This window comes from Bos javanicus, chromosome 7, assembly GCF_032452875.1.
Source record: "Bos javanicus breed banteng chromosome 7, ARS-OSU_banteng_1.0, whole genome shotgun sequence".
In the NCBI taxonomy this organism is placed as follows: domain Eukaryota; kingdom Metazoa; phylum Chordata; class Mammalia; order Artiodactyla; family Bovidae; genus Bos; species Bos javanicus.
The window spans coordinates 14,583,350-14,601,577 of NC_083874.1; the positions used below are offsets into that span (position 1 = coordinate 14,583,350).

Genomic DNA, 18,228 nt, shown 5'->3' on the forward strand with positions numbered 1-18,228 from the left:
AATGGGTTTGAGGACAAGTCCCCACTCTGCTTCCAGGCTCCTGACATCCAACTCATTACTGAATTCAAAACTTGCTTATGGTTTAGTGGTTCCTAAAAATGATTAACATGTGATCCAGCAATTGCACTTCTGGGTGTATATACAAAGAAAGCAGGAACTCAGAAAGATATTTGTACATCCATTTTTTTTAATTAATTAATTTTTTTTTTTTACTTTACAGTATTGTATTGGTTTTGCTATACGTTGACATGAATCTGCCATGTGTTTTTTTTTTTTTTTAATATTTGTTTGACTGTGTCAGGGTCTCAGTTGTGGCATGGGGGACCTAGTTCCCTGGCCAGGGATTGAACCCAGGGCCCCTGTATTGGAAACTCAGAGTCTCAATCCCTGTACCACCAGGGAAGTCCCTGCACATCCAGAGTTCATAGCAGCATTATTCACAGTAGCCAAGAAGTGGACGCAACCCAAGTGTCCATCAGTGGATGAATGGATGGACATACTGTGATATATTCTACAATGGAATATTATAAAGCCTTTTTAAAAAGAGAGAGACCTTCTGACACACAGTCCTCCATGGATGAATCTTGAAAACTCTATGCTGAGTGAAATAAGCCAGGCACAAAATTACAGATATTTCAGGAGTAGGGAGTTAAATGTTTAATGGGTACAGAATTTCTCATACTTAGCACCACTGAACTGTACCCCATCAAAGTAGTTAAAATGAGGATTTCCCTGTTGGTCCAGTGGTTGAGACTCTTTGCTCCCACTGCAGGGGCTGCAGGTTCCATCCTTGAGTAGGAAACTAAGATCTCTCATGCCGAGTGGCGTGGCCAAAAAAAAGATTAGCAAACTCGCTTCAGCAGCATGTGTACTAAAATTGGAAGGATAGAGAGATTAGCCTGGCCCCTGCACAAAGATGATATGCAAATGCCTGAATCATTGCATGTTAAGAAAAAAAAGATAGAGAGATGAGCCTAGTGGATTCAAGGTAATCACAAAAGTCCTTAGGGGCTGCCCTGTGGCTCAGTGGCAAATAACCTGCCTGCCAATGCAGGAGACATGGGTTCGATCCCTGATCCAAGGTGATTCCCACATACTGTGAAGCAACTAAGCCCATGCATGACAACTACTGAGCTTGTGCTCTAGAGCCCAGGAGCCACAACTACTGAGCCCATGTGCTACAGCTACTGAAGCCTGTGTGACTAGAGCCTGCGCTCCACAAAAAGAGATACCCGGGCACCACAACTGGAGAGTAGCCCCCACTTGCCACAACTAGAAAAAAGCCTCACAGCAACGAAGACCCAGCACAACCAAAAATAAATAAGTAAATAAAAATTAAGTGTACATATGTATTTTTAAAAAAAGGTCTTACAAGTGAAAGAGGAAAGCAGAAAAAGAGGTCAGAATGACATGATGTCATCTTTGTCATTTTTTTTGGGGGGGTAGGAATTTGTTTACTTGGTTGCACTGGGTCTTAGCTGCAGCATATGAGATCTTTACTTGTGGCATGTGGGATCTAGTTCCCTGACCAGGAATCGAACCTGAGCCCCTCTGCATTGGTAGTTCGGAGCCTTAGCCACTGGACAGCCAGGGAAGTCCCCATCTTTGCCATCTTTGAAGATGGAAGGAGGTGGCCGTGAGCCAAGGAATGGAGGCAGCCCCTAGAAGTTGGAAACAGAGGAAATGGATCCTACCCAGAACATCCAGAAGGATCACAGCCTTACTAGTGCCTAGATTTCAGCACGAAGAGACCCATGTCAGATTTCTGACCTGTGCAAGTGTAAGGTAATCTGTTTGTGATGAAGCCACTAAATGTGGTGATTTGTTACAGCAGCTCCAGAAAATGAATCCGCTGTTGGTCCTCCTATCCCACTCACATCATTACACTTAAAAAAAAAAAATATATATATATATATATATATATATATATTTTTTTTTTTTAGTTGCACTGGGTTTTCATTGTTGCGTGTGGACTTTCCCTATTTGTGGCGATCCAGGGCTACTCTTCCGTTGCAGCGGGTGGGCTTCTCATTGCAGTAGCTTCTGTTGCAGAGCACGGGCCCTAGGCGCAAGGGCTCAGTAGTTGTGGCGCACAGGCTTAGTTGCTCCTCGGCTTGTGGGATATTCCTGAATCAGGAATTGAACTGGTGACCCTTGCATTGGCAAGCAGATTCTTATCCACTGTTGTTGTTTAGTCGCTAAGTCATGTCTGATTCTTTGTGACCTCATGGAATGTAGCCCGCCAGGCTCCTCTGTCCATGAGATTTCCCAGGCAAGAATACTGGAGTGGGTTGCCATTTCTTTCTCCAGGGGATCTTCCTGACCCAGGGGTTGAACCCAGGTCTTCTGCTTGGCAGGCGAATTCTTTATCACTGAGCCACCTGGGAAGCCTTCTTATCCACTGTACCACCAGGGAAGTCCCCATCATTACATTTTGTTTAGTGAAACATTTTGGGTGGGATTCTGTTTGCCGCTAAGACTCAGCCAATCCTGCTTCTGGGAGCTTACTCTTTAGGTAGGATGCCTGCCCTTGTGAGCAATGCTGCAGGAGGGTATTTCTCTCAGCGTTGCTTGTAAAAGCAGACCAACAAACCTGCAAGCGTTAATTCAAAAAAACCGTTGGTGAAATAAATGCTGAGATGACACAGGCTATCAGAGTAGAAAGAATGAGGAAGTGCTGATGGACTGATAAGAAAAGATCTGCGGGGTCACAGGGTTCAATGAAAAAAGGAAGATGCGTCACTGACTGCACTGTGTTATGCTTTGTGTAGAAAGAACGGAAGGGATAAGATTACATTTGATCTTACAAAGAGAAACCCTGGAAGAAGTCACAAGACACCAGAGACAGTGGGTTCCCGTGGTTGGGGGCAGGGAACTGGATTTTTTTTTGGTTTTGTTTTTGCCTTGACCTGTGGCATGTGGGATCTTTTTTGTGTGTGTGTGGCTGTGCTGGGTCTTTGTTGCTGTGTGGGCTTTTCTCTAGTTGCAGCAAGCAAGGGGCTACTCTCTAGTTGCATTGCCTGGGCTTCTCACTGCAGTGGCTTCTCTTGCCGCAGAGTACAGGCTCTAGGTGTACTGGCTTCGGTAGTTCAGCACGTGGCTCAGTAGTTGCAGTTCCTGGGTTCTCGAGCACAGGCCCAATAGTTGTGGTGCATTGGCTTAGTTGCTCCACGTCGTGCCCAGTCAATCTTCCTGGATCAGGGATTGAACCCTTGTCTCCTGCATTAGCAGGCATTCTTTACCACTGAGCCACAAAGGAAACGGGCCATGTGGGATCTTAGTTCCCCAACCAGAGATGGGACCTACACCCCTTGCGGTGTAGGCCCGGAGTCTTAACCACTGGACTGCCAGGGAAGACCCTTTACTGTGTATCTCAATATCATTTGATGTTTTAAACGTTAAACAGTGCTAGGGTGAGGTACATGTGGCATGAAAGAAAGAGGTCACCAACTCAGTAATCAAGATAAATATTTTAATGTAATATTTTCCAAAAACACCATTAATGTGAAAAAAAATCCATGATGAACAAAATATTGAAATTTTAAGTCAAGGATCAGTAACAGCAGTGCTGAGTTGTACTGGACGCCGAGGTGAAAGGAAATACCAGAAATACAGATTCTACCTCTGAAAGTTTTCATGGTAAAGAATTAAAAAGCTCACAATTTTGAATTGATCTCAGATAAACGAGGTTTAGGAGGGTCTCCCCAATCCTCTGATCTGCCATTTTTAAATACTTTTAAAATCTTTATTTTTCAGCCATGTATGTGGCGTATGGGATTTTAGCTCCCTGACCAGGGATTGAATCCACCCCATCCCCCACCCCACCTGGAAGAACAGAGTCCTAACCATTGGACCACCAGGGAAGTCTGCCATTTCAATCTGTATGAAAAGCATCGGGCAACACCACTTGTTTGCAGTTCACTACTGCCCTCTGGTGGCAATCACCTTGGGCACAAAGGCATTCACTGAGGGCCAGAATCTGTGAGGGTGGCTGGGATCATCTTAGGACCAAGACTCAGTTTGTGTCCGGGTGGTGCTCACAGCATAAAGGAGACAGCAATACACAGGTTGGCAAAGCCAGGCAGGTGAAGAAGCTACATGGCTGGATGTGAGGGATGACTCAGAAGGTGAGTCAAGGAAGCTTCCAGGAGGGACCAGAGCTCTGGTCAGACTGAGAAGCACCAGCCAGGTGGTGATGTCCCCCAGAAGGGGCGGGTAGTGGGCTTCAACTGGATTCTCAATTACTTCAGGTCTTAAAAACTGTGTCCTTGTTTATGATATTATTCTTTAAGTCTTTCCTGGGGCCCAAATATTACTTTGTAGAGGAAGACTGCAGGGAAGGGTGTTCAGGGTGTGGGACAGGGACATGCCGGGCCCCAGATCTTGAGCATGAGTACCAGGTGCTATGTGCACCTGCTCATCTCACTCATTCCTCATCACAGCCCTGGGAAGAAGGCACGAACATTTCTATCACTATACAGAGATGAATGCTGAGGCTGATTAAGCTGCCCAAGGCCACACTGATGGAGAAGCTTAAAGTGCTCAAGGAGCAGAGAGGAGGGAGTTGGTGAGAGGGGCAGTGGGAGACCACGAGGCGATGAGGGCAGGGAGGGGACCAGGCAGATGGTACAGGGCCCCATGAGCTGCAAGAACTTAGGCTTCTACTCTGGGGCAGGATGTGCTGGGACTCTCATGTTCACAGGCGCTCCCTGCCTGTTGGGGTCCAGTGAGGGTGGAGAGACAGGAGGCTGGGGACAGGAGTCCAGGCTAGAGGTGACGGGTCCTGGACCAGGGTGGAGAGTGAAGGGCAGTGGACAGACTCAAGATCAATCTTGGAGGCAGTGCTGGCCCCGTGGAAGGTAAGACACAGTGGAGGGTGATGCTCCCAAATGGATGGTGGGAGGGGCTTAGGAGAATGGGAGGAGCCAAAGACTTCATGGGGGCGGGGTGAGAGCTCTGATCCAAAGGTGACCTCAGGAAGGGTTCCAGGTGATGGGAGAGCCTGGAGTGTGGATGGGGGACACAGCCCATTTGCTGGAGGGCAAAGCCAGGAGTGTCACAGGCCCAACTGCCAACACTCACAGGTCCCTTCCCACCCCCAAGAGAAGAGCTGTGCCCACAGCCCTCGTGACGCCCCACAGAGCATCTGAAATCCTTTATTGGAAGATAATTGCTGTTTACTATATAGAAGACTTGACGCGGGCAAACAGTGAAAACAGCCCACAGTGACTGGAGCAGGCCCCTTGGCTGGGGACCCACCCCCACCCCATGGACCAACCTGGCAACCTCTGCCCCTCCCTGGATCCCCGGGCCTTTGGCTTAATGCTGATGGGGGGCTGCAGGCAGTGAAGCCCCTTTGACTCAAAGCAAAGACTTGGATGAGGGCTGGGGGAGAGGGGGGAGGTGGAAGGGGCGTGGGAGGGCCCCTCCGGGCTAGGTTGGGGAGCAGCAAAAGCGGAGGAAGCCTGGACCTGGGGAGATGGCATCTATTTTTGTTTTCTGAAAAGGGGCGCACAGGGGCCTGCGGCGGCCAGGTCAGGTCACACGCTGACATCCTTCTCGTCGCCTGACTTGGAGGTGGCTTCCAGCAAGGGGTCCCCAGTACCCGCCTCCTCCCCCTCCTTGGCCTCGCTGGACTTGGAGTTGGGGACCCAGAGGCCTGAGTCGATGCAGCGCTGCATGTGGTACTTCGCATCCTGTGGGGAGAAGAGTGGGTGGGTGAGGCTGGGCTGCCACCTGCTGGTGGCACCCCTGTCCCCTGCACATCCCCAAGCCCACTTTCTGCTCTTTCTACATCAGAGCTGTCTGGGAGGAGGGTAAACTGTAATCTATGTCTGTAATCTGTGCTATCCAACATGGCAGCTATCAGACGTGGGTGCCTACTGAGAACTTCGAATGTGATTGGTGCAAGGCAAGGACAGAGCTTGAATTTTTATTTTATTTTTTTAAAATACATTTATTTGGCTGAGCTGAGTCTTAGTTGTGGCATGTGGGATCCAGTTCCCTCACCAGGGATCTAACTTGGGCTCCCTGCACTGGGAGCGTGGAGTCTTAGCCACTGGACCACCAGAGAAGTCCCTGAATTTTACTTAACTTTAATTCAAATTTAACTTCCGAGGTGGAACTAGTGGTAAAGAAGTGAAGTGAAAGCTGCTCAGTCATGTGTAACTCTTTGCGATCTCCAGGACTATATAGTCCATGGAATTCTCCAGGCCAGAATACTGGAGTGGATAGCCGTTCCCTTCTCCAGGGGATCTTCCCAACCCAGGGATGGAACCCAGGTCTCCTGCATTGCAGGCAGATTGGCAGATTGTTTACTGTCTGAGCCACCTGGGAATCCGAGTGGTAAAGAACCTGCCTGCCAATGCAGAAGACATAAGAGACACCGGTTCAATTCACAGGTCGGAAAGATCCCCTGGAGGAGGAAATGGCAACCCACTCCAGTATTCCCTGGAGAATCCCATGAACAGAGGAGCTTGACAGGCTACATGGGGTCACAGAGTCAGACATGACTGAAGCAACTTAGCACAAACAACTCAAATTTTAAGTGCAGGTCTAGAACAAGGGTCAGTAAACTTTTTAAAAAAAAATAAAAAGCCAGACAACAGATATTTTTGGCTTGCAGGCCCTGTGGTCCCTGTCAAAACCTCTCATTCCATCACACCTCAATTTTATGGCTGCAGCACAAAATCAACTATAGACAAGATGAAAATAAACCAGCCTGGCTGCTGCGGTTCCAACAAAATTTTATTTACACACAGGCAGTGAACCTTTGAGCCAGACTCTCTGAAGACCCTTGGTCTACATGCTTATCCCCATAGAAGCTTCTAGAAACCCTGAGCTGGTCTAGAGACTAGATCCATTTTATAGATGAGGGAATCAGTGTGGCCAACCAGTGAGCCAAGCAGCAGGAAGGGGCTTAAACAGAGATTTATTAAAACTCAGGGTACTTATCTACCAGTGCTGTTACTGCTCCAAAGAGCTGAGGTTCACCAGCGCCAACCACGTACTTGGCCCTCCCCACAGGTTTTGTGAGTTAATATGTTTTTGAGAGATACTGGTTTGATGGGGTAACTGAGACTGTGGAGCAGGCCTCTCTGAGTTGCTGGCAAAGGTGGAGTCAGCTGGGTGCGCTCACAAACAGCCCACAGGGACAGGGACGCTCAATCTAGATGCTGGGCACATAGCAGCTGCTCAATAAAAGTGAGACAGCATGGGGCATGAAGCCTGGCTGTCTTGTGTGCCAGCCACAAGGTGACAAAACCTCCCTGGCTCTTTTGAGAAGCCAGGAGGGACACTGCCAGCAGCAACGTGGTCAGCAGGGCTGGAGGAGGTGGGGGAGACACATTGCCTGACCAGGTGGGCTTGGGTGTGTGGTTACTCACCGTGGGGTCCATCTTGCTGATGGCATCTTGGAGCATCTGCACATCCTTCGCGTCAAAGCACTTCTGAAGTTCCTGTGGGTGCAGGGGGTGGGGTCAGGGCCTAGGTCCCAGGGATCCCACTGACAGCCCACCTGCCACCTGCCAGGGTCTGGGGAGCCTCACCTCAGGAAGGGACTCGTAGACCTCGACGGGGTCCAGGCCGCCGGGGCCAAGCCGCTTCTTGCGCTCCTCTTCCTCGTATTCCTTCATAGCCTTCTCAATGCGCAGCTTGGCACGGCCCCGCACGCGGTCTTTGAAAGCCTCCAGTTCGTCATTGAAGCCCTCCATGTACTGGCGGTCGGCAGTCTGCAGGGGAGGGAGGGTGTTCACCAGGGGAGACTGGGGAGCCCAGGACCCTCCCAATGCAGGTACTCAGGGATCCCAGGGCTCCCCACAGCTGGTCCTGAACTAAATCATGGGTACTCTGGGGCTCAGGCCTCTCCTCTGCTCTGTCTAGCCTCCTCCGTCTTCTCTGAGCTAAACCTTATGCCCCTGTGCTTACAAGCATCTGACTGAATGTCCGCTTATACTGCAGACTTGTGACACCCACCTCCTCCACGTCTTCCTGTGGAGTCTTGAAGGCACCTCAAGCTCAACACAGCTACCCTCGATCATCCTCAGGTCTGCCCTGAATCTCCCCTAGCTGTGCTCTTCCGGTGTTCAGGTAAGAAACCCACAGGTGCCCATGACTCCGGCCCTCACCTAGGTTGGGACTTTCAGCACGTCCTGCCAGCTCGGCTTTCCAAATCTCCACTGGAGCCACCCACTACCCAGCTCCTCTACGGACTAATCCTCTGCTGATGGATGAGATTCTGATCACAGGGGCTTGAGTCCGAGTGGATACGCATCTGCCTCCCCCAGTGGACCGCAGGCTGGATCCCTGAGGAGGACCACCTCCCTACCTTGATCTTGGTGAAGAACTGCCGGAAGCAGGCACGGGGGTCCACCTTGAGGCTCTTGGCCAGCTCCAGGATGAACTGCATGACGATGGTCTGGTGAGCCACCTGCTCCATGAGGGCGCATTTCTGCGAAGGGAGGACAGTGTTACCGAGTGGCGGGCTCCTGTCCCCAGCCCTCATTGTGTGAAAACACAACTTGCACTTAGACCTTATCCGTGGCTTACTTGGACGCTAGTCTTAATATTTAACTTCAATGTAAAATTAATGCCCTTTTCCTCCTAAGAGATAATGGTATGGCTTCCTATACTAGACTCCAGTGTTTAAAAATGCATTCTTTTTCCCTTCATGCCTACTGCAATGTTCTGAACAAACATGAATGATAAAAATAGAATTTAAAAAATAAGAGAAACAAAAAGGCAAAGCCTTTTGGGCCCTCCCCACCCCCCACTCGGCAGTGTCTGCACGCACCTCCTCCACCTCTAGGTCAATGCACCAGATGACCAGGTAGTTGGCTGTCTCCTCACACACCAGGTGGACGTTGTCTGACAGGTACTTCTGGCTGTCGTCCCAGCGGCGCAGCATGCCTGCCAGAAGGCGATGGCGAGGTGCTCCAAGGGCCTCCCGGAGGCAGAGGGCCGGCCCTCTCTCATGCGCACCACCCACCTGGAGCCCACGCCTGGGCCCAACTCACCGAAGTGTTTGATCTGTTTCTCATACTTTTCCACGAAAGTTTTGTGTTTCTGCTCCCTCACCTCTTCAGACTCCTCCTCCGCCTGCTCAGGCTTGGTGTTGACCATGCTCTGTGGTGAGGTGAGAAGGGGAGTGGGCTGGGGCAAGGCTGCGGCCGCGGGGCGCCTCGAACGTGGCCGGGCCGGCCGCGGCCGCAACGCCCATCCCATCCACAGCGGAGGCGATGACGGCGCCGTGCACATCAGTGTGGCGTGGGCGTGGCAGGCGTGGCCTCGGACTGGGGCCTTTGAGCAGATCAGAGGGAGGGGTACTGGTGGGGTGCCTCACCGGCCGGGCCCCCCACCTGCTCCCTTCCCCTCCGGCACTACCCCCCTTTCCGCCAGCATCCGTCCATTCCTAGATCTGCGCAGTGCTCCCTGCCCCCACCCACTGCCCGTCACGCCCAGGCCCCGCCCACCTTGCTGAAGCCATCCTTGCTGAGCGTGTCCACGTTCCAGGGCATGCTCTTCTCCTTCTTGCGCATCTCCTCCAGCTTTTGCTCCCAGCTCCGCTCCTCCTTGCGCAGCTGCTGCGCCTCAGCCTGCAGCCGCTCCAGCTCGGCCTTGCCGCCCTCTCCCTCGGCCACCTCCAGCTCCTTCAGCTTCCGCTGGCACTCGGCCACCTTGCGCTTGCACTCGCGGCAGCCCCTGTCCAGCTCCTCCTTCTCTTTCTGGAACTGCTCCATGCGCTCCACCCGGGCCTGAGGGTTGGGCACTGCCCGTCACTCTGGGGAACAGCCTGGCCCTGTCCCCGGCCCCAGGCTCTCCACAGTTGGCACCTGGGATGACCCCAGAGAAGGTCCACACCAACCTCCATGCACTGGATTCCAGGCTCCTGCTCTCACCCCTAAGGTAGGCCTGAGCTAGGGCAGGTCCCTTCTCTGCACAGGAGCTTCTATGGCTGCCGTCCCCAGCGGTCCAGTGAATAAGAATTCGCCTTCCAATGCAGGGGAAAGTGGTTTGATCCCTGGTTGGGGAACTAAGATCCCACATGCCTTGGGGCAACTAAGCTGACAGGTCACAACTAAAGAGCCTGTGTACTGCAATACACAGGATCAAAGATCTTGTGGCATAAAGATCTTGCATGCCACGACTAAGACTCAATGCAGCCAAGTATATAAATAAATATTTTTAAAAATAAGAACCTTCTATGACTCCTACCTCATTCAGAGCAAAAGCCTAAGTCCTCCCCAGAGCCCATAAAGCCAAGCACAACAGTCTCCTCCACAGCCTCATCTCCTCCTGCTCCGCCCCTCCCTCCAGCCACAATGGCTGCCTCACCTTTTCCCAACTCACTTCAAGCCTCAGGGCCTTTGCACTGCCTGTGTGTTCCCTTGGCCTGGAATGTTCTCTCTTTAGATCTACCTCACCTCCCCAAACCCTGCATCCTCATCATCTTCAAATGCCTCTTACGGGGAATTCCCTGGTGGTCCAGTGATTAGGGCTCTGAGGCTCCACTGCTGGGGACCAGGGTTCAATCCCTGGATGGGGAACTGAGATCCTGCAAGTCATGCAGCGCACTCAAAAAAAATGTCCCTTCCAGATGAGGCCTTCCTTGATGCTGCTGAGGATCACAATCGCCCCCTCTTCTGCTCTGCCTGATCTTCCTCCTCAGCACTTGTCATCTGACAATATTCTGTGACAGTTCTCTCCCCTGTTTTGGGTGCTGTCCACCTCCAAGGAGATGGGCTCCACAAAGGTGGGGATCTGATCACTCTTGTGACTCTAGACCCAGGAACCTGGTGCACAGCAGGGACTTAAGACTTGTTGGATGTAATAATCACACGCTGGAAGAAGGCCTCCCCTCTCCCCAGGGTCTCAGGCTCCCCTCCTGCCTGGAGCACCCTCGGTAACACTCAAGCACCCTACCCTGGCCACATGGCCCTCCAGCCACTGCTGTCTTGGTGTCTTACAGGCACCACCAGGTCTGTGCCCAAGACTGAACTCCCCACCTGAGCTCCCCCAAACCTATTTTTCTGCTGTATCCTCCCTCAGGGAAGACCCTCGCCCCTGCCTCCTGCCCCCAGCTGAGGCCTGCTGTGAGTCATTCCCTCCCTCTCTGCCACCAAATCACCACGAGTTTCCTTTCCAGTCGTTCCTCTAATGTGCTCCACCCCATGTGCTGCATCTGGATCCGCAGGGCCTGCACAGCTGTCTCCAGGCCAACATGCCTCTGAAGCCCAGTGTGGGTACCCACCAAACTCCTGCATACCCCCATCCTAGACACTGCTCCCCAGAACTCTTCTGCTGCACCCCAAGCTGAGTGGTGGCACGTCATCTCAGCTTCCTCATCCAGACCCCTCACTGGGTCACGGGGCTCTGTCACTGTCCACCCCTGCCCCAGTTCCCCATCACCTCCCCCAGCTCCCCGCAATGTCTGCTCAACCCAGAGCCATGGCCTGAACACTGAGAGGTGCCACAGCTTTCCATCACCTGCCCCTGGTTCCCTGCACTGTCTGCTCAACCCAGAGCCACACACTGGACCCTGAGAGATGCCATCCCCATCCCCCCAATCCAGGCTCAGAAGCTGCCAGAGTCCTGGAAATGCATCCATCTGACCACAGCCCTCCCTGTTCAGAGGGGACCCCAAATTCCTGCCCCAAGCTGTCCAAATGGCACTAATGTTCCTTGAGGGGCTGGGTTTCAGACCAACGCCGGCCCTTGTGGCTCCCCGAATGGACCGGCTCTCTCCTGCCTCTTAGCCTCTGCACGTGCTATTCCTGGCTGCTGGAACTCCCCTCGCTCCATCTGATTTGTCCGCAAGTCTCAGCTTCAACAAAGCCTTCCCCAAGTGCGAGACTCCTAGAGTCATTGAGCCCCAAAGGCCCCTCGGTGATCATCAGGTGACATGATGAGATGCTGGTGGAAAGCCTTGAGACCCCAGACCCAGGGTCATACCCCACGGCCACCACATAATGGCTGGGAGTCTCTGGGCCAATTCCCAAACCTCAGTTTCCTTATCTGTCAGAGGCGGACAACAGCACCAACCTCACGAGCTCGCACTGGAAGACACGAAAGAGGCTGTACAGGCCAGAGCCCTGCTGGACGCGCAGTCAGCCCAATTACCACACTGGCTGCTGTCATCACTGTCTGTCCAACAGGACAGTCTCCCTTTCTGGGGCTCAAACAAGAAAGTGCACTTCAATATCTAGCACATGCCTGGTAACTGGGAGCAGTTGCTACCGCATCAGAGCACCTAGCTCCACACCTACTGGCAATGTGACCTTAGCAAGGTCGCTTACACCTCCCCCTGCCTTGGTGTCCCCCTCTATGAAACGGGTGTGCTAAATTGCTTCAGTTGTGTCCGACTTCTTGTGACCCTATGGACTGCAGCCCGCCAGGCTCCTCCGAATTGCCATTTTCTTCTCCAGGGGATCTTCCCGAACCAGGGATCGAACCCACGACTCTGGTGTCTCCTGCACTGGCAGGCAGGTTCTTTATCACCAGCGCCACCTGGGAAGCCCTATGAAATGGGGCCTCACAGGGTTGTTGTGAGGATTAAACGAGTTACCTCAAGGAAACCGCTTGCAACATACTGTCCTCACCATCGTCATGGCCACGGTCACCAGAATGGTTGCTAACCTACTTCTGTGCTTTACCCGAGCTCGTATCTCCAGGCTCCAGCACAAGGCCAGGCACATGTGGGTGAGAACCGGGAGACCCGAGCCCTTCTCTCACACCCCACTGGACTGACATGGCCAATCACGAGCCTCACTTTTCCCATTTGGTTAAGGGGTGGACAAGACCCTTAAGGCCTTGCAGCCGCTGCTGCCTCCCTTTCTTCACGATAGGCCCATGTCTTTCTGAAACCTTCCCCCGCCTTGAAAGGGGCTATTGGCATCACCGCTGGCCTCAGGGGACATCAGGAACCTACCACACCGCTGGTATCTGCTGGGTGGCCATCAAAATCCCCCGGCATCCTCTGAGCAGTCGCCAGGGAGGCCAAAGCTAAATAAAGGCCTCCTGGAGCTGCTCTGCTAGGGGTGGCAGCCTGCCCAACCTGGGCTTTACACCTCCGGGAGAGGCTGTGTCAGGCTGGGCAGGGCAGAAACCTCAGTGGCGAGATGGGGCCACAGGTGTCCCTGTTTCCTGCCTTACACAGAAAGGGGGGACCCGAGGCTCACAGAACCTGGATGCCGCCCGGCTCACTGGAAGAAGCCAAGAGAAACCAGGATTGGCAGCTGTTTCTGGGCAAGGGAGCCAGGGAGCTAGAACTGGGAAGACTCACTTGTCTCCTTCTGGAGCCTTGGGATTATTTTTTATTTTTTACCATGAACATGAATTATCCAAGCAATGATGACGACAGGAGCTAAAGTTTCCACAAAGCTTATTACGTTCCAGTGCTGTCCCGCAAGCAGTACACACGTTAAATTCATAAGGCGGCTCTCACAGCAAGCCTGTTGGGTAGGCACTATTAAGACCGCCAGCTGGGGAAACTGAGGCACACAGCGATCAAAACTCACTTCAGGGGACTTCCCTGGTGGTCCAGTGGCTGAGACTCTGTGCTCTCAATGCAAGGGGCCCCAGTTCGATCTCCGGTCAGGGAACTATTAATAGATTCCACATGCTGCAACTAAAGACCCAGCACACTGTAACTAAGACCCTGTGTGGTCAAATTAATTAAAAAATAAAATAAAATAAAACACCTCACTGGATCACAGCAAGTCAGTGATATTCAGAAGGAGCAGGATATGAACCCAGTCGGGCAGGCCTGTGCTCACAAGGGTACCAGGCCACCTTTTGGCTAATCCCCTCTTCCACTCTTAGTATTGCTTACTCTTTCCTCCCAGGCCCTGAGCCAAGTTCTTTCCAGATCTAATCTCATTTCATTTTCACGATAGTCTCATGGAGGCAGGGGGCTCGCTCCCCCAAAGCAGTGATGGTCCTGTGGCAGGGCTGGAGCTCAGGCTGCCGGTCACTGGCAGCGGAACCTCATGCTGGAGACACCAGGCTCCCTGCCTCCACTCATCTCCACGACAGCCCTGGGTCCTCAGCGGTTGGACAGGAAAAGGTTTTGCGCCAGGAGGGAGTCGGGCGTGGTGAGAGGACGCTGTATGGGAGCGGGCATGGCCTCCCAAACCAGCAGGACCAAACCTGGTGATAGAGATCAACTACGTGACCAGAATAGGTGTTCCCAAGAATAGGCTTTAGAGCTTTGCGGAGAGCTTCAATATTTCATCATAAAATGTCACATGTGGCAAGAGAGAAATGCTAGAACTTTCTTTTTCCACTCCAGTGGCTTGCCCACCAGGTACACTAGCCAGGTGAAAGGGTTAGTCACTCAATCGTATCCGACTCTTTGCAACCCCATGGACTGTAGTCTGCCAGGCTTCTCTGTCCATGGGATTCTCCAGGCAAGAATACTGGAGTGGTCACTGTTCACTACTCCAGGGGATCTTCCCCACCCAGAGATTGAACCTGGGTCTCCTGCATTGCAGGCAGATTCTTTACCATCTGAGCCACCAGGGAAGCCCTAGCCAGGAGGCTGCTGCTTTAAGAAATGGGTTGGACCCAGAACCGGGACTAGATGAAGGCACGGTTACTGTGTCTCAGCAGGATGAGGAAGGGCGCTTCTAGGAGTTTCTGGATAAACAACTGCGAACTGATACATGGGAAGATAAAATGAGGCCTTCCTAACTGGAAGGTTCTAGGAGGTATATGCCATAAGCGTGAGAGCAGAGCAGCCCCTGGAATGTGGGTGTAAGAGCTCTGAGTTGGTGGAGCAAGAAGTTAGCACACAAGGTCTCAGGAGAGTCATTCTGTTGGCCTGTGAGCACAGCTGGGCGGGGGGCGGGGGGTGGGGGGGGTTTGCAGGCTGTCGAAAGAACATACAGACTTGGGATTCTGGGGGTCTGTATTTGGGGGAAAATAGATAAAAGAAGGGGCAGTGAATCTGGAATCAGGATGGGAGGGTTCCTTGTAACAGCAGGGTCATTGTGGGTATTTAAGAACACACCAAGTTTGGGTCAGAAGGGAGATGGGGTGGATTTGGGTCCTGGACTTGGGTTTGAATGAGGCATCCTGAAGCTGGCAAAGGTTCCCACTGAAGTCTGTCTCGGGGGTGGGCGGGGACTGGGTGTGAGGTACCAAGGAGGGGCAGGGGTTCTGGCTGGGCAGGAAGCCACGTGGGTAGGGTTTCCTGATGTAATGGGAAATTGGGTCTAACAGTACTGAAGGCTGAAGGAAAGCCTCCGGAATCGGAGGCTCCATCAGGGTGGAGGTGGTGGTTCATTCTGAACAGGACCCAGGTTTCAAAATTCCAGGCCTAGATGAGACTGAGGGCCCTGGGGGGAGGGGGTGCCAATCTTTGTTCTAGGGGAGGGGTCTTGGGTGTGGGTTGGAGTCCCAAGCCAGGAATAGAAATCTCAGGGGAAGACAGAATTGTTTCATTCAGAGGAGTAAGACTTCTAGATCTGAACCATAAGGATCCAGAAAAGCAGGTCGCAGAATAGACAAACTATCGGGAACTCTAGGGTTTTGGAGGGCTTCCAGACGGCGCCAGTGGTAAAGAACCTGTCTGCGAATGTAGGAGACATAAAAGACGCGGGTTCGATCCCTGGATTGAGAAGATCCCCTGGAGAAGGAAATGGCAACCGACTCCAGTATTCTTGCCTGGAGAATCCCACGGACAGAGAAGCCTGGAGGGTTACAGTCCATGGGGTCACAAAGAGTTGGACACGACTGAAGCGACTGAGCACAGGGGTAAGGAGGGGCCATGGAACAGCCAAGATCTTAACTGGGTACCCGACTAGGTTCAGGATCCAGATTCTGAGGTAGAAATCTGGGTGTAAGTGGAAGATCCCAAGCAGGATTGGGAGGCACGTCAAAAGCTTATCTTGGCAGTCTAAATTCTAAAAAGATGCCGTACAGGTCAACCTGGAGTTTCAAGAAGAAACTAGAAAGGGGGGGACAGGGGGGCGCCGGCATCGCGGGTAAGGAACTCAGGGGTCCCGGCAATTCTATGGCCCCGGAATTGAATCGAGGAACCCTGGGCTATTCGGAAAGTCCAGGCTGTAGGGGGCAATCCCAGGTATTAATGGCTGGGCCCCCCCGGCAGTATCAGGGGTCAGAACTCTGAAGCGGAGTCCCGGGAGTGGGGGAAGGGGCTGGGCGCGCGCGCTCTACCTGGTGCCGCCAGCGGAAGAGGCTAGCGGTGTCGATGTTGGGGTGCGTCTCGTCTTCATCGTCAGACACCTCGATGTGGTCCCACACGCTGTAGTCCACCATCTTGCCTCGGGGCCCAGCCCTCCAGGGCTCTGGTAGCTGTAGCGGCGGCGGCAGCGGCAGCACTGAGACTCAGCCCGCGGAGCCCCGCCCCTTCCGCTTCCGCCCGGGCGCGCACGCCCCGCCCGCGCGTGACGTCACATCCTTAGTAACCTCAGCAGCGGCACTGGCGACCAAGTTCTTAAAGAGCCCTGCGCACGTGTTTCGGCTCTCGGGAGTCCGTTGAGACCTCATCCCATCGGGCTTCCGGCCTCCACTAGGCCCCTCCTGGGGACTTACTGGTGGGTTCGCCAACCTCGAGCCCCCCTCATCTCCCGCTACCCCACGGTGGGTGTTTACGGCAGCCCTGGGAAAGGGGGCAGTTGGCAAGACTGAGAAAGAGGATTGTCCTCTTAGCCACGCCACAGTGACGTCAGCCTGAGCCCACTGCTGGGGCTCGGCCTCGGCGAAAGACCTCGCTCCCGTCTTTTGTGAAGAGGGACTTTGTGCTGGAGATGGTGCCTGATGGGAAAGGACCTTCCCAGTCCAAGGGGTACAAGGCCCTGCTCTGGGAGGGTCTAAGTGAAGGAAGGTTGTGGCCCTGCCCTCGAGGAGCCTAGATGGGGGCGATGTGGCCCTGCCTTGAGAACTGGTGTTTCCCTGGCTCGGACCACAGCTTCCCCTCTCGCCTCCCCCATCTTCTGCCACTCCTTAGCCGGGATTGGCGCATACACGCCCCCTCTGGAATCACCCGACCGCACTTAACGGGCCTCGGGAGCCTATCCACGGCGGTTCCCCATGCCTCCGCTGGGTGTCGCTAGTGTCTAACTAGCGGCCAGTGCTGGTGCCCCGCGCCAGGTGGGGGAGGGGTGGAAGAGCTTGGAAGTGCGCACGCAGGGGGTCTTTCTCCGTCGAGGTACTCTGGGACTCCTCGCAGTCCCTCCCTCTTTCGTCTGGGATCCCCTTCCTCGTCCCGGACTCTAAGAACTCCATTACATTGAGCTTGGGCGACCGCAGCCACACATTTTCATATATCCCTACCCCCGCTTTGATACTGGGATAAAAGGCTGCGTTGCAGCCTAGGGCCAGGATTATCTCAGATTAAAGGGCGCAGGGCGGAGGACAGGGAGAATGGGAGGAGATTCAGCCACTTGAGTGAAGGGCGCCTATTCCAGATTCCCCCCAACCAAGCAGGCCTTTGTGGGGGCGCTGGAGAGAAAGGAGTAAAGGTCTTTAAATGGGTGGGGTGTGGGGGATTCCCCGGCCCCGGGAAGGGGTGGGGCCATCCGGACAAAAGCGCCCGCCCGCTGCCGCCCCTCCCCCTCACGGTCCATTCAAACCCGCGAGTAGGCGGGCGAGGGCGGGGGAGTCCCCCTTTCCTCCTCCTCTTCCAACCCTGGCAGTTCAGCATCACAGCGGCCGTCAAGGCCCGGGTACGCGCGCGAACGGACCTACATCCCAGCGGGGCTCCCGATCTCACACATACACACACACACACACACACACGCACACGCACAAGCACACACACACACACCGGCAAACAAAGGGGCTGGACACCCCGGTCCCCTCCCGCCCCCCAGGCCGGAGAGGGCGGGGCATCCCCTCCCCAGCCCCCCTGCAAGGTAAGCTTTGGACTACGACTGCGGCCGGGAGGGGGACCTGGCGCCCGGGAGGGAGGGGCTCCGGGCGGGGAGGGGGGAATTCCATCGCCCCCCAAGAAAGTCAGGGCCCCCCACGTAGCCGGTTGAGGGCTGCAGGCTGGCCTCCAGGCTGAGGGTGTATAGGGAGGACCCCGAATCGGGATTCCCGTGTAGGCTCGGGGAGGGGGGAGCGGGGGGGGGGGCGGGGGGTGTCTCTACCTAGCTTCGGAGACTGGAGCTGCCTGGCCCCAACGAATCAGGGTGCCAGGAGCCCCAGCTCCCAGAATTGGGGACAGGGCGCCGGAAGCTCCCCCATCAGCTCCAGGCTTTTACT

The 18,228-nt window shown here is 53.9% G+C and overlaps 1 protein-coding gene and 1 pseudogene across 1 annotated transcript; one reads left to right on the top strand and one right to left on the bottom strand.

The window, feature by feature from the left end:
* Positions 1-851: 851 nt before the first annotated feature.
* LOC133252197 (U6 spliceosomal RNA) lies at positions 852-951 on the top strand (annotated as a pseudogene).
* Positions 952-3,458: 2,507 nt separating this feature from the next.
* CDC37 (cell division cycle 37, HSP90 cochaperone) lies at positions 3,459-16,388 on the bottom strand. Its single transcript, XM_061422143.1, has 8 exons — positions 16,177-16,388; positions 9,471-9,752; positions 9,015-9,123; positions 8,792-8,907; positions 8,327-8,449; positions 7,548-7,730; positions 7,386-7,457; positions 3,459-5,696 (listed from the first exon to the last, which is right to left on the bottom strand). Exons 1-8 carry the CDS (start codon positions 16,276-16,278, stop codon positions 5,541-5,543), a joined length of 1,143 nt encoding a protein of 380 aa, XP_061278127.1. The 5' UTR covers positions 16,279-16,388; the 3' UTR covers positions 3,459-5,540.
* Positions 16,389-18,228: the final 1,840 nt, after the last annotated feature.

What these genes read in the sequence shown, in the direction of transcription:
- CDC37 (XM_061422143.1), bottom strand. Translation starts at nt 16,278, where the DNA reads ATGGTGGACTACAGCGTGTGGGACCACATCGAGGTGTCTGACGATGAA. An exon ending in TTGACCTAGAGGTGGAGGAG is followed by an intron (nt 8,450 to 8,791) that starts GTGCGTGCAGAC and finishes CTCCCTTCGCAG; the next exon opens with AAATGCGCCCTCATGGAGCA. An exon ending in TCAGCAAGATGGACCCCACG is followed by an intron (nt 5,697 to 7,385) that starts GTGAGTAACCAC and finishes TTCTCCCCACAG; the next exon opens with GATGCGAAGTACCACATGCA.